This window comes from Rana temporaria, chromosome 6 (genome assembly GCF_905171775.1).
Source record: "Rana temporaria chromosome 6, aRanTem1.1, whole genome shotgun sequence".
In the NCBI taxonomy this organism is placed as follows: Eukaryota; Metazoa; Chordata; class Amphibia; order Anura; family Ranidae; genus Rana; species Rana temporaria.
In genome coordinates, this window is record NC_053494.1 from 87,867,792 (window position 1) to 87,883,327 (window position 15,536).

At 44.7% G+C, this 15,536-nt stretch overlaps 1 protein-coding gene across 1 annotated transcript in view; it reads right to left on the reverse strand.

Moving 5' to 3' along the window:
- Positions 1-275: 275 nt before the first annotated feature.
- The window catches only part of PMM2 (phosphomannomutase 2), a 113,933-nt gene continuing 98,672 nt past the window's right edge, over positions 276-15,536 (reverse strand). Inside the window, exons 7-8 of the mRNA XM_040356974.1 lie at positions 12,817-12,932; positions 276-1,465 (exon numbers count right to left, since the gene is read on the reverse strand). Of these exons, the coding sequence (XP_040212908.1) occupies positions 1,361-1,465; positions 12,817-12,932 (221 nt within the window). The 3' untranslated portion in view covers positions 276-1,360. The remainder of the gene's footprint in view (positions 1,466-12,816; positions 12,933-15,536) is intronic.

Genomic DNA, 15,536 nt, shown 5'->3' on the forward strand with positions numbered 1-15,536 from the left:
AACAGGAACATAACCCACTTGTCAAGACTTGAGAAGGCAGTTACCGTCAATGGACGATAAGAGAAACTGGCATTTAAACATGGCATTCTGCAGTTAAAGCTACGGCCATTTTTAGAATGTCCACTGTGCATGGGGCCTAATACTCAGAGGCTATCTGCAGTGTTGTGTCACTCCCTGGTGCCAGTCAGAAATGCTTTTGTTGGACTTCCAGCAAAGGTGACATTGTTTTGGATGATGGCATTTTTTTTGCAGTGAATACAAAAAACATTACCCAGTTTATAAAAATTTGCATGATTTTATTACATTTATTCTTTCCACCATAAATCAAAAATTCATATTCAATACAGGCACATTTTAGACAGTAATCAACGTTGACCCACAGCAAAGATGGAATCTGTAAAGAGCAGTTTACTTTAAAACAGTACTGATAATAGCAAGAGAATAACCTACTTTAAGAATAGAATGCTGATACAATCCCAAGAAAATATAACTATGCTTATTGTAAACCTGGCATAGACTGTAAAAACAGGCTACAAATTGGGTTGCACTGTTGGATGGACACACACTGCATATATAACATTAGATACACCATTTAAAAGATGTATATTGATCAAAATATTAATGAGGTATGAAGATTTGTAAATACATTTTGTACTGACAGTAAAAGCTTACAAAAAGAGTAGTAAGGGCATATCTGGATGATAGTTTTTTTTAAGTTAGACAACCCATAGTTGCAAATTTGCCTTTTTCCACTTTGCACAGTACAGAAGCAGCAGTTTAAAATTCGCAAACTACTGGTATGCAAATGGTTGTATGTGTCCATGAATTATTGTGTTCCTAGAAATGACAGAGTGTTCGAAAGGATCAATTTGCTTAATGTGTAAAATTCCATTTGTGGCCCAGTCAACCAGCTTCACTCTTAAGTATTCAGTACAAAATAAAGATTATAACTGGTTGCTATGAGAAAATTACTTGGTATACATGTAAGAACCACCAAGACCTTATAGGAAAATTGGGACAAAAAAAAAAGCAATGCCTCCCATAGGAAACATGAATTTGACCTTCACCACAGTGACAATTTGACCTTCTTGATATAACCTTCATTGGGAAGCATAACTAATTTTATGTGGTCCATTTCTAGCATTCATCCCCGCTGTCAAACTTTTTTCAGTTCTAGAATACACAAAACATTTCTTAGGCTCATCCCTGCTCTAATGCAGATTTAATGTGCAATGAAATTTGAATAATATGAACCCATCACCCTACATTTTGTATTGTAGTAACTTCTAAAACCCTTAATGAAGATTTTTTTTGCTATGTCAGGTAGCTTTAATTTATGAAGCATTCAAAAGGTGTCAGTTTATTGGAAAAACAATTCTTCACAGATTCTTCTGGTGTCTGCAGGAGATGTCACAGAATGACCTATTGTTCTAGAGTCTGTATAAATTTCATAATCATTTCCACCCTGTGAAACAGAAAGAGGGGGAGAGTTAAGTACTTTTTAATTGGACTAGAGTGCCCCCACCCACCCCTCTTCCATTGATTTACAGCAGTAAAGGGCAGGGCAGCACGTCACTGAAGGAAGTGGGACTGCGATAGTGCGGCAGACAAAATCAGGTACTGACACTTGATACTTTTTGGGGACAAATGACACAAATACAGTGATCAGTGTTAAAAAAAAAAAATGCACTCTACTGTCACTGTACTAAAAGGTCATTCTTTGTCAATCATAACACTAAAATAGCAAATGCTATATCTAAAATAAATCATGTTGAGCTTTCCCAAATCCAGAAATCTTCCTGAGACATTTTCAACCACTGACAACGAAACACCCCCGCTTACATACAACGAATACAAACGAGTGCTTTTCAGGCCTTGTGTATAACAGTTTCTGACCTGCATTTGACTGGCTTCTGATTCTCAGGCTTATATACATGAACCATTAAAGAGGAAGTAAACTTCATCTGCAAACTTTTACCTATAGGTAAGCCTTATTAAAATAAGGCTTACCTATAGGTATTGAAAATATCTCCTAAACCTGTACAGTTTAGGAAATATTTCCAATGCATGCAGCCAGTGACATATCTGAAGGAATGGCCCACGGGTGCCGTTCCTTCCGAGCCCATGCCGTGCACATGCGCGGAAGTGACGTCATCACAGCTCCGGCCTGTCACATCGCTGAAGCCCGCAAACCCAAAAGAACCCCCAGGAAAGATGTCGGTTGTGACAGTGGTGTGTGGGGACACTTGCAACAGCTTTGTTCTAAGGTAAGTGTTTCATAATGAGCTAGTATGCAATGCATTCTAAGCTCATTATGCCTTTGTCTTGCAGGTTTTATTTTGGTGGGTGGAGATTTTTTTACAACCTCTTTAAAGCTCATTTAACTCTTGTCATTCTGGTGTGTTGCAATAACATTGTGTTTCTTAATGTGGTGCGTTAAAGCAAACACTGAGAAATAATCAGTAGATATCCCTCACAAAGCGCTTATGCGAAAATAATGTACTAAAATCTGCTACTATAATAAAAAAACAATCAAAAAATTTGAACGTTAAAGTGGTTGTAAGCCCTTTTTTAACTTTTTGCTACAGGTAAGCCTATATTAAGGCTTATGTATTCAGTACAAAATAAAGATTATAACGGGTTGCTATGAGAAAATTACTTGGTATACATGCAAGAACCACCAAGACCTGATAGGAAAATTGGGACAAAAAAAAAAAAAAAGCACTGCCTCCCATAGGAAACATGAATTTGACCTTCACCACAGTGACATTGCGGGGGCTTCGATCTAAGGTAAGCAATACATAATGAGCTAATATGTTATGCATACTAGCTCATTATGGCTTTGTCTTGCAGGTTTTATTTTTTATTTTTACGGGTTTACAACCACTTTAATAGCGCTCAAGAAGTTCTTAAATAAATACAGTCTATTTAAGCTGTGAAAAAAGCAGAATGTGAAATGAAAGATTGCTTACTTGAAGAGTAGATGAAAACAAATCCTTGCAAATCAATGTTCCAGATAATCTTCTTCACCCCACTGCTTGTATAGAGATCCCCCAAAGGTAATTCACTTACCAGATACAAACAGGTTAACAAGCGTATAAATATACGCTTGTTAACCTGTTTGTATCTGGTAAGTGAATTACCTTTGGGGGATCTCTATACAAGCAGTGGGGTCATTCCGGCCCTATCTGATGGAGACAAACAAAAGTTGCAGACACCTAAATAGGTGTCTGCAACTTTTGTTTGTCTCCATCAGATAGGGCCGGATCCGTGAGTGGATATTAAGTAGTGGTTATCAGCAAACACTGCATGCCTCCATCTGTATGAGGAGCCCGAGATAACAGGATAGTAATCCTGAAGACGCTGTGATTGAATGTACACCAAGTTTTGCTTTGCATTTTCCTAGAAAAAGACGATACCATTGGCTCCGCCATTAGGCTGTACTCCTGCACACTAGCACCTTCGAGTTCCAGTCTCTGGTTCCTGCACCCAAACTTGCAGGCTCAGTCTTACATCCTAGGGGTGTTCAAATGAAATTTGTGCAAGAAGTCATCCTGTTATCTCAGGCTCCTCATACAGATGGAGGCATGCAGGGTTTGCTGATAACTACTTAATATCCACTCACCGATCTGATGGAGACAAACAAAAGTTGCAGACACCTAAATATACGCTGTTAACCCGTTTATATCTGGTAAGTGAATTACCTTTGGGGGATCTCTATACAAGCAGTATGGTAAAGGAGAATATATGGAACATTGATTTGCAAGTGTAGCACCCCCTTTGCTTTTAGCATGGGCACTACGCTAAAGTTAATGGGGAATGGGAGAGTTACTTTGCTCCCATTCAAGATTTGTTCAAATTCTGGACTTCTGTCATTCCAAGAATTGTTCACTGGGTCAGTCTGTGGTCCAGGGATGCAGTGCCATCCCTGGCCAGCAGTTGGCGCTAGAGGGGTTCTGGCAGAGCAAACTTTCCCAGCAGCCAATTAGAGGAGTTTTCCCTTGCAAGGCATGCTGGGGGAGAGTATATCTGTGACAGGGGTCATGTTTTCTAAAACCTTTGCAGGGTCCCCGTTCCAGGTGCGGTACCCACCTTCAGGGTACGCGCATTCATGGACCACGCCAGCGCGGCCCACCTGGCCAGGGCTCAATACTGCCTTAAACCTCAGCCGGAGGAAAAGGTGGACTTCAGTGTTTCGCTGGAAGACAGACGCTTGATGACGGAAAGCCCAAGAGGCACCAATCGCCCTGGTCGAATGTGCCGTGACCTGAAAGGGAGGCGCCCGCCCCTTTAGGGCATAGGACTGGAGCATGACTTGTCTGATCTATCTAGAAATGGTGGCCGACGAGACCGCCAGACCTTTTTTAGGACCAGTCACCGACAGGAACAGTGAGTCCGACCTCCGAAACGGAGCCGTAGCAGACAAGTACACCCGTAGGGCTCGAACCACGTCCAAGGAATGTAGAGTGGTCTCCTTCGGGTTTTTCGGCTGAGGGCATAAGGATGGAAGAATGATGTCCTCATTAATGTGAAAGGCCGAAACAACCTTTGGAAGGAATAATGGCTGCGGTCGCAGCACCACCTTATCCTTATGGATGACTAAGTAGGGAGCCTTGCAAGACAAGTGCGCCAGTTCAGATACTCGTCTGACCGAGGTAATTGCCACCAGGAAAACCACCTTCTGAGACAGAGTCAACAAGGGGATCTTCTGAATGTCCTCAAACGGAGCTTTTTGAAGGGCCGAAATAACTAAATTCAAGTAGCGGAGGACGCACAGGAGGGGCCACATGCCGGACCCCCTGCACAAACGTACGCACCAAAGAGTGCGATGCCAAGGGTCGCTGAAAATAGACAGCTAGAGCCGAGATCTGACTCTTCACCGTACTCAAGGCTAGAGCCTGATCCACTCCCCGCTGTAAAAACAGCAAAATTTGCGACCCCACGTATGTAGGAGGGTGCCACTTCATCTCTTCACACAGAGATGTAGGCCCTCCATGTACGATGGTAAATCTTTCGTGACGTGGACTTCCGTGCCCGTAGCATGGTAGAAATCACCGGGCCCGACAGGCCTCGGTCCTTCAACACCTGGCTCTCAACAGCCACGCCGTCAAAGCCAGCGACTGTAAAGCAGGGTGAAAGATAGGACCTTGTGACAGCAGGTCTTCTCTCAGAGGCAGACGCCAGGGAATGTCTGCCACCAGACGCACCAGGTCCGCGTACCAGGGACGGCGCGGCCAATCCGGGGCAATCAGGATTGTTGGTATCCCCTCGGCTTCCACCCTGCGTAGCAGGCGAGGAAGAAGCTGCAGGGGAGGGAAGGCGTATATCAGGCGGTAGTGACCCCAAGGCGCTACCAGCGCGTCCGCCCACGGATCCCTCGATCTGGTCAAAAATCGTGACACCTTCCGATTGAGACGGGACGCTAGAAGGTCCACGTCTGGAGTGCCCCATTTCTGGCACAGAGTCTGAAACACCTCCGGGTGTAGTGACCATTCCCCTTGGTCCAGCTTTTGGCGACTTAGATAGTCGGCTTGCCAATTTAGCACCCCCGGAATGTACACTGCCGACAGAGCTGGAACGTAGCTTTTCGGCCCACCGGAGGATGTACGCGACTTCCGTCGCCACAGCCAAGCTTCGTGTGCCCCCCTGATGATTGACGTATGCCACGGCCATGCCGTTGTCGGACTGGATTCTGACCGGTCGGCCTTGTAGGCCCAGAGACCACTTGGAGAGACACAGCTTGATCGCTCGGAGCTCCAGTACATTGAGATGTTAGCCACCACACTACGGAGGACTTGGTCAGTCGACTCACCCGAATCTGGTAATCCAGAGACGAAGGAAGCTTGTTCCATCGATACAGAATCTCCTTCTGTAACACTCGAGTGTGGAATTGGGCATACGGGACTGCCTCGAAAGAGGCCACCATCAGACCCAGTGCAGAGTGGGCAGCTTCTCTGCTGGGAGGAAAACTTTTGCCTCCGAAGAATCCAGGACCAACCCCAGATACTCCAGCCGCTGAGACGGTACTAGTACTGACTTCTGTATATTCAGTAGCCAACCAAATTCCCGGAGGGTCTGACAGGTGATAGACACATTCTCTTCTAACTCTGAGCTTGAGGAAGCTCTTAGGTTGTCCAGGTATCCCACGATAGCGATCCCGCGCTGCCACAGCAGGGCCAGAATCGGGGCGAGCACCTTGGTAAAAACCCGAGGTGCCGAGGCCAGGCCGAACGGGAGGGCCACAAATTGAAAGTGGTCCTCTCCGATCGCAAAACGCAGAAATCTCTGGTGTTTTGCACATATGGGGGATGTGCAGGTACGCGTCCTTGATGTCCAGGGACGCTAGGAAATCCCCCTGATGGAGCGCTGCTATTACTGAGCGTATCGACTCCATCCTGAACTTTTGTACTTTGACAAAGCAATTGAGGGCCTTGAGGTCCAGGACTGGACGGACCCCGTCCTTCTTGGGGATTACAAACAGATTGGAGTAAAACCCCTGAAATCATTCCTGTGAGGGAACCGGCACAATCACTCCTCTGACCAGCAGATCCTGGACAGCCCCCGACAGATCCTTCAGGCGACCCGGAGGGAAAAAATTTGTTTGGCGGACAAGAGAGAAATTTTATCTTGTACCCTGAGAAAACTACTTCGCAAACCAACGTTCGGAAAGAAGTGACCTCCACCGAGCCGCGAAGCCGCCCCCCACCCGCGTTGTTGGCGGGGGCAAACCTTCAGGCGGAGGCAGGCTTGTTGGGCTTGCGGTACCAGGTGCGCTTTTTCCCTGAAAACGCTTTCCTGACGCATTTGGCGAGCAAAAAAAAACGCTTGGGGGTAGTAAATGAGGACCCTTGCCTACGGCGAGGCTCCTTTCCCTTCCCAGACTGCGGGAGCAGAGTGCTCTTACCGCCTGTAGCATCCTTTATGATGTCATCCAGGGAAGCCCCAAAAAGCCATTCACCCTTAAAGGGTAAGTCCACCAGGGACTTCTTAGAGGACTGGTCCGCAGACCAACACTTCAGCCACACAAGGCGGCGTAGTACCACCGCAAAAACCCTGGAAAGCAAGGGAAGCGTATCCAGGGCTGACTCAGACAAATTTTAGACCTTGGACCAATTGGTCGGCCAGGTCAACGCAGGTCTCAGAAGCCTTCTGTGCCTCCAGCTCCTGCACCAGGGACTTAGCCCGTTCAGTGAGAGTCTGTGACACCAGAGCCCCGGCCAAAACCGGTCTCACTGCCAACCCCACCACTGTGAATAACGAGCGGGCCACAGCCTCAGCTCTCCTGTCTGCGGGGTCCTTAAAGGCGGGTGCCCCTTCCACAGGCAATGTGGTAGCTTTGTTCAGCCTGGACACAGGGGGGTCCACTGACGGAGGAGATACCCTTTTGGGGAGGATTTCCAAAAAAAGTGGGTAACGAACCGCGAAGTACTTTGGTACAGTAAAAACTTTCTGCGGCCGATCCCATTCCTTGTATAACAAGTCGTCCAGATACAGAACACAAGGAAACACTTTTGCAGTGCGGGGTGGCTTGCGGAACCCAAAAGGGACCGGCATGTCTGATGCTCCAACAAATTCCTTATCCTGCTTTGACCCCGAAGCAGAATCATCCTCACTGTCCGCGTGGGTTAAGTCTGCATCCTCTGACATGACAGACCTGTGGTCAAAAGCAGAAGCAGTAACTGATTCTGTGTCAGACATCCCCAGAAGCAGGCTCAGGGAGGGGGCGCTTTTTATCCCCCTTCTGGCCACTAGCCGCTTCCATCCTGGCAACAAATGCCTCCAGGACTGCCGTCACAGCATCCAGCGAGGCCACAGGAGCAGGGGCACTAAGGGTTAAGTCTGGCATGAGTGGGGAAGAAGCCTCAAATGGGAGCCCTGGTGGTTCAGACTCCATGCTGTCCACCACAAAAAAAAAATGTTGCCACCTTAGTTAGCAGACCCAAAAACAGACCCACCGGACTCACCACCCAGGACAGGCTGTACCGCTGAGCAGAGCTGATAAGAGTGCTGTCTGTGCTGTGTCTTTCCCCTCAGAGAGAAGCCGCGGTGTGCGCGCCCTTATTTCAGGCACTAGAGGCCAAAGAATTTCTAAAATGGCCGCCGACATGCAAAAAACAGCATGCGGGCTACATGAAAATGGACGCGATGTATAGAGCCGCGGCTCCGGCAAAATGGCGGCCGTACACGTGCATTACACAGTGGAACACACACAGCCCAGCACAGACAGAGCACCCAGTAAAAAATACCAGCCCAGTACAGTAACACACACCGTACCCCCAGCAGCACAGCCCCCTGGCAGTCACAGAGCCCCCCCAGGTGGACCCCTACTTCACAGCCACCACCCTGAAACTGGGAAGGAGGGAGAGGAAAGGGAGAGGGGAAAGCAGGGTGGACCCTCAGTCGACCTCCCCAGGAATGCGCCAGCCGAAATCACTCCGCCGAAGCAAGGGGACACTACTTACCAGTCCTGCGACCACCGGCTGGAGGCATTCCAGACAGAACCAACGTCTGCTTGCGGCATCGCTGTCGGCCCGGCACACTGTGACATAGCCATAGAGACCGATCATATGTGCGCCCTGGAACATGTAGTTCACCGGCCGCGCTTGGAGCAACGGGGCATGTCGTGGACGGCCTAGTAAAAGACACACGCTCGATGGCTGAACATGGGACGACTACAAGGATTCAAAATCCAGCCTGTCACCCAGTCGGCAGTTGATCCCAGGATCCAAAAAGCAGGAACAAAAAATAAATCAAGGCAAAAAAAAAAAAAAAACAATCGCAAAAACTCCAGAGCACATGGACTCCAGAAAAAGGGCAAGCTCTCCTGAAAACTGAGACTGGATGCTTCCAGAGAGTGGGATGTACCCGGGGGACACGCCCCCAGGGAAGGTGCTGTACCGAAAAGTGCTTTTAACACTAAAAGTGCTGTTTTTTTCTGCCTAGAGAAAAGGTATATAACCCTAAGGTCAATGCTGCTGTGTCCGTCCATGAACGAAAGAGAAATTTGCACTTTACAAGAGTTAAAAATAAAAAAGGATGTGCTGGAGATTAATGAATGGAGGTATTTTCAGCTCAAACACTTCATAGCAGCACTTCCCCCACCCAATAAGAGAAGGAGAAGCACTTACATTGATAGAGCGACTATGTACCATCGAAAAAACATGTGGGAATATAGCTAGGATATATAAAAAAAAACTTTAAATGAAGTGGAAGAGCTGGAAATTCCGACATTTATAAAAAATTGGGAGAGGATATTGGGGAAACGAGGAAGTAGGAAAAATCCTGAAACTAGTACATGGATCATCAGTAAACCATGGGATGGTGGAAATTAACTATAAGTGCATAACCCGGTGGTATAGAACTCCAGAAACACTAGGGAAATATCAAATTGGACAAACAATGGAGTGTTGGCGGGGCTGTAAACAAACGGGAACCATGGCCCATATATGGTGGGGGTGCCCTAAAATTAGAATGAACTGGAAGGAAATTACTGACATAGATATACCTGAGGAACCATGCACAGGTCTATTTCATGGGATAGATATTCCGACAAAAGAATATAGAAACTCAATGATAGTACATATGATGAACGCCGAAAAAAGCTTGATACCGAGGAAATGGAAGGAAGTAGAGAGCCCAAAATATAGAGAGTGGTTTGACAAAATAGATGAGATATACAACATGGAATATCTAAGACATAGCCATGAGGATACTAGAGGGATTCATTAAAAGATGGGAAAAGTGGAAAAAGTTTAAACAAAGAACTATAGTGAGATTAATATAGTGAGTGATGAGCGCAAAAATAATCAATGAATGGTGCACTTAATATATATAATAAATAAAACGTCCAATGTGAAAAAGCATATAAAATCCTCTAATGCCAGAGGAAATGAATGCATGAATGTGATAGAGTTCATCTGTGCCAATCACTCGAGTAGTGAATGGGAATAAACTGTCCCAAATAGTGAAGATGTGTCCAAATGGTGAAGATGTGTCCATATACAAATAATGAAGCAATCCTTATATGCAGCTGGGCTCACAGAGCGCTTACCTCCATATCATGGGAAAACAGCGTTGGATACCATTAGATGGGATGTGTCCCAGAGACTGACGCCTCCCCGACTTCCTCCCCGCTGGATATGCGGCTACGGTCCTGTGGATCCTTCTCACTATGGATGCAGTCTATGGTCTTCAACAAAATGGAGGCTCCGGATGCATGAGCACTCACGATATCCCAAAAAATAAATGAGAGGCTCCAAATGGTGAAGTAGTCCAAAGGGTATTTAATAAAATTCAAAATGTAAACAAAAATAAAGCTCCAATAGGAGCATTAAAATCGATCGAAGAACAAACGATTAAAACTATCAAAACAATGATCCGGCTGTGTGGACGGGATGATGCGTCACTTCCGGTCACGTCTAGCAAGCCTTACGCGTTACGTCACGACACGTGACTTCATCAGAGGCTAGTGATTGGCTGGACAGACTGTCCTTATATACATCAACAAGCGGAAGTAACATTGCGGCCATTTTGGTGCATGGTTGCCCTTAGACAACGCTGCGGCCATATTACATTAGGGAAAATACCCAAATAACCAATAAGTGACTGCTGGCAAATAGCAGATAAAGCATAAAATTGCATATTAGTCACGGAAAGTCCATGAAACTACATGCCTAATGGATAATAACGCCCCTTAAGAATTACGGGACAAATTAGAAGTAAATAATAAATTACTAAACCTGATTTATTAAAATAAATATATTAAAATAGCATAAGGTAATTAAACCAACATCGGACCCAGATTTGCTTTGACTGCCCCTGGAAGATGTCATCTTACTGACGAAACGGCGTAGGGAGGAACGGCGTGCTGACGTCATCACTGTTTGCCCGCGACTATCCGGAAGGAACGAGCGGATTTTATAAGCCGGCCGGCTTCATATTTTAACACACGCCAATGTACTACTTTGGACATGTGAGTGCATAATTTTGTTTTACTAATAAATCGTTTTGGTAGCAGTACTACTCTATGCTTGCCCTTCTTGTTTTTACTCCTGGGTTCAACGCACGAGTGCGTTCTGGCTAAGGATTATCCATTTTTTCCATCTGGTGTGGAGGAACCTAGCTGGGGAACGGATGTTTTCTATCAGATACAGTACTACATGCGATTTATAATTTGGTGTTCGGTAAGCAGAATATTTACTAGAGGTGGAGGTGCTTTAACCAGCTGTTTTACACTTGCTGTGGATTTTCTCTCCAACACAACTCGGGTGCTTTTATGAAGATAATTCAACGTCCAATTACATCTTAGCTGATTACAGCTACATGGACTATTATTTATTTCTGTGCACTATTTCACTTTTGTATTCGTTGCACATTCAAGCACTTTGTTTATTGTAGTGTGTATAATGTTTATCTTGTCATGTTGGTATTGACCTATACACCATACTAGCAGCGCAGCATTTATTCCTTTTACATTCTATATTATATGTTCATCTAACATTTTTTTTGCTGCAGCAGCCACATTCACTAATATATTTTGATATCACGTCATTATAAATTATATTCACAGACCTGCGCTGTATTCCTTACATATAATGTAGTTTCATGGACTTTCCGTGACTAATATGCAATTTTATGCTTTATCTGCTATTTGCCAGCAGTCACTTATTGGTTATTTGGGTATTTTCCCTAATGTAATATGGCCGCGGCGTTGTCCAAGGGCAACCATGCACCAAAATGGCCGCAATGTTACTTCCGCTTGTTGATGTATATAAGGACAGTCTGTCCAGCCAATCACTAGCCTCTGATGAAGTCACGTGTCGTGACGTAACGCGTAAGGCTTGCTAGACGTGACCGGAAGTGACGCATCATCCCGTCCACACAGCCGGATCATTGTTTTGATAGTTTTAATCGTTTGTTCTTCGATTGATTTTAATGCTCCTATTGGAGCTTTATTTTTGTTTACATTTTAAATTTTATTAAATACCCTTTGGACTACTTCACCATTTGGAGCCTCTCTCATTTATTTTTTGGGATATCGTGAGTGCTCATGCACCCGGAGCCTCCATTTTGTTGAAGACCATAGCCTGCATCCATAGTGAGAAGGATCCACAGGACCGTAGCCGCATATCCAGCGGGGAGGAAGTCGGGGAGGCGTCAGTCTCTGGGACACATCCCATCTGATGGTATCCAACGCTGTTTTCCCATGATATGGAGGTAAGCGCTCTGTGAGCCCAGCTGCATATAAGGATTGCTTCATTATTTGTATATGGACACATCTTCACCATTTGGACACGAGTGATTGGCACAGATGAACTCTATCACATTCATGCATTCATTTCCTCTGGCATTAGAGGATTTTATATGCTTTTTCACATTGGACGTTTTATTTATTATATATATTAAGTGCACCATTCATTGATTATTTTTGCGCTCATCACTCACTATATTCATTTGTTTGTTGTTATCACAATCCAGATTGGAGCTGCACTTATATTAGTTTATAATTGTTATTATTTTTTCATTCCTCACTCGTAAAGTATTGGCAAGCGCTTTAGTTCACCCCCCCTCTTTTGTATAGTGAGATTAAGATTATATACAGAAGAGGAGAAAGAAGGGTCTAAGAATGGGGTTGTGGGGTGGGTGGGGGTCTAGAAGGGCAAGGATAGATAAAGGTTTGGAAATAAAATGTATTGCTGTATATCCTTATTGGAAAGAGAAATGTTTTACTTCTTTGTGTATGATACATTTTGATAAAAAAAAAAAGTGTCATACAAAAATGCATTTCTTAACATTTAAAAATGACTTGACACTCACCGGCATGGTTTTGTCACCAAAAAAGTACGTTTTGGAATATGCTTCCTTTTCAAGAATTCCCAGACAGTATGTCTTGTCCCAGCCATTCGGGAACACATCAAAGCTGATTTGTCCACCTGTTTATAAGACAAGATTTCTTTAAACAAAAGATAAGACACCACATAAAATTCCATTAAAATTAATCCAGGTCATGGTTTCCCTTACAGGTGGGAGACTGGACTGACTAACTCGGTTGAGGGTCTGTGAGTGAGGGGTGGTGGAAGTGTGTTGGAGAAATTCTCTCCTCATGAATCTGGCCCACCTTGGCAGAAAGGTGGCGAGAGTCCGTTTGAGGGGCTTGGGGGCTACCTCTGGGTACAACCTCAAGGTTGTTTCTGCATGTACTTGTGAGGGTAGGAAGAAGGAGCACCCGGTATCCAATTAGAAGCAGAACACAGGTGAATATGTCGTTTTATCAAAAGTCGTAAAGCATGATAAAACCAACGCGTTTTGGGGGAACAAAAACTCCCCACTCTCCAGTGCCGCTGCTGTATGCTATGATGAATGGGGATATACCCAAACTGGTGTGGACGATAGGAAATTCCTATCATCTGTGTGCAACTCCGACTGAGAAAAAAAATACGCATGCTCAGAATCAATTCAACGCATGCTCGGAAGCATTGAACTTCATTTTTCCCAGTTCGTCGTAGTGTTTTAAGTCACCGCGTTTTGGACGGTTGGAATTTGGTCTGACAGTGTGTATGCCAGACAGCTTGAACGGAATTCTGACGAAAAATTCCATCAGATTTTAGGCCATCAGAAATTTTGATTGTGTGTACGGGGCATTAGTCTCAAGTCTCACATTTTCTATGCATAGGATTTAAGATTTTTATAAGATTCTCACGAAATACAGCTAAGCCATGTTTCAGTTCGAGAACTTGTCAGGCACCAACACGGCCATTTAACCACTTAAGCCTCGGACCATTTGGCAGCCTAAAGACCAGAGGACTTTTTACAATTTGGCACTGCGCTGCTTTAACTGGTAATTGCAAGGTTATGCAATGTTGTACCCGAAACTAAATTTGCATTGTTTTTTTCCCACAAATAGAGCTTTCTTTTGATGGTATTTAATTGCCTCTGCGATTTTAATTTTTCACAATATAAACAGAAATTTTTAAAAAAAATTATATTTTCTACTTTGATATAAAACAAATCTAATAAACTAAATTTTAGTCAAACATTTAGGCCAAAATGTATTCAGCCACATCTTTGGTTAAAAGTCAATAAGCGTATATTTATTGGTTTGCGCAAAGGTTATAGCATCTACAAACTAGGGTAGAACCCCCCCCCCCCCCCAAATGATCCCATTTTGGAAAGTAGACACCCCAAGGAAATTGCCAAGAGGCATGTTGAGCCCATTGAATATTTAATTTTTTTGTCCCAAGCGTCTGAAAAATTACAAAAAATAAAAATACAAATATACAAAAAAGTTGTCACTAAATGACATATTGCTCACACATGCCATGGTTATATGTGGAATTGCACCCCAAAATACAATCTGCTGCTTTTCCCCGAGTACGGGGATACCACATGTGAGACTTTTTGGGAGTCTAGCCGCGTACAGGATTTCTAAGGGCGTAAATTTTTTATTTTACTTCTCACTACCTATCACAGCTTTGAAGGCCATAAAATGCCAAGATAGCACAACCCCCCCCCCAAATGACCCAATTTTGGAAAGTAGACACCCCAAGTTATTTGCTGAGAGGCAGGTTGAGTCCATGCAAAAAAAATAACAATGATGGCGCATACAGGAAACAAGTATATAAATAGTCCAGAGTGTAAGTCCTATAAGCTAAACAAGCTTTAGTGTCAGATGCAGTCTATAATACCAGGCAGCCTTGCGTGGGGAGCTGAAGCAATGCTCCAAAAACATGAAAAAGAGAAACAAACAGAACAGGCACCACTTAGTAAAACTGCAGACTTTTAATGAAAAGATTCACATTAAGCACTCACATGTCAATATGGAAGTTCAGGCACACGGATGGGGTCCTGTGATCTGTCAAAGCCATCCACGACTGTTTGTGTCCCCTGTCTTCTTACACTGTGCTGGGATAGTGTGAAAGGAAACAGCTACACGTGAGCTCCAATGTTTCCTGGTTCAGATACACGGTGCTCAAAGAGAGGGCTGGAACGCACTCTGGGACGCTGTGTTTTGGTGGGGGAAGATGACGTCACTACGGAGGCCCAGACAGCAACGCGTTTCCGTGCTGAAGCCGTGGCTTGATGGAAAAGAATCACACGGCGTGCACCTTTTTCAGCTTGTAATGTAATGGCACAGTGGGGCATGTAATGTAATGGCACAGTGAGATTTGAAAAAAGCCTGTTTCTGTCAGCGGTTGTTTCTGTCAGTGGTTGTTCCGGCTACCCCCCAGCTTCCAGAAAGACTAGAAGGAAGGGGGTAGTCTTATATGGCGAGTATATCCCAAAACCAAAAATTTTCCTGGAAAATTAAGGGGTCTTATAAGCCGGCAAATACGGTATGTGAATCTACACCCCAAAATACATTCTGTTGCTTCTCCTTCTGTACACGGCTAGGCTCCCAAAAAAGAGAGAGAGAGAGAGAGAGAGAGAGAGAGCCAGAGAGAGACAGAGCGAAAGAGCCAGAGAGAGAGAGAGAGAGACACACAGACACAGACAGAGCCAGAGAAAGACAGAGACAGACACAGAGCCAGAGAGAGAGA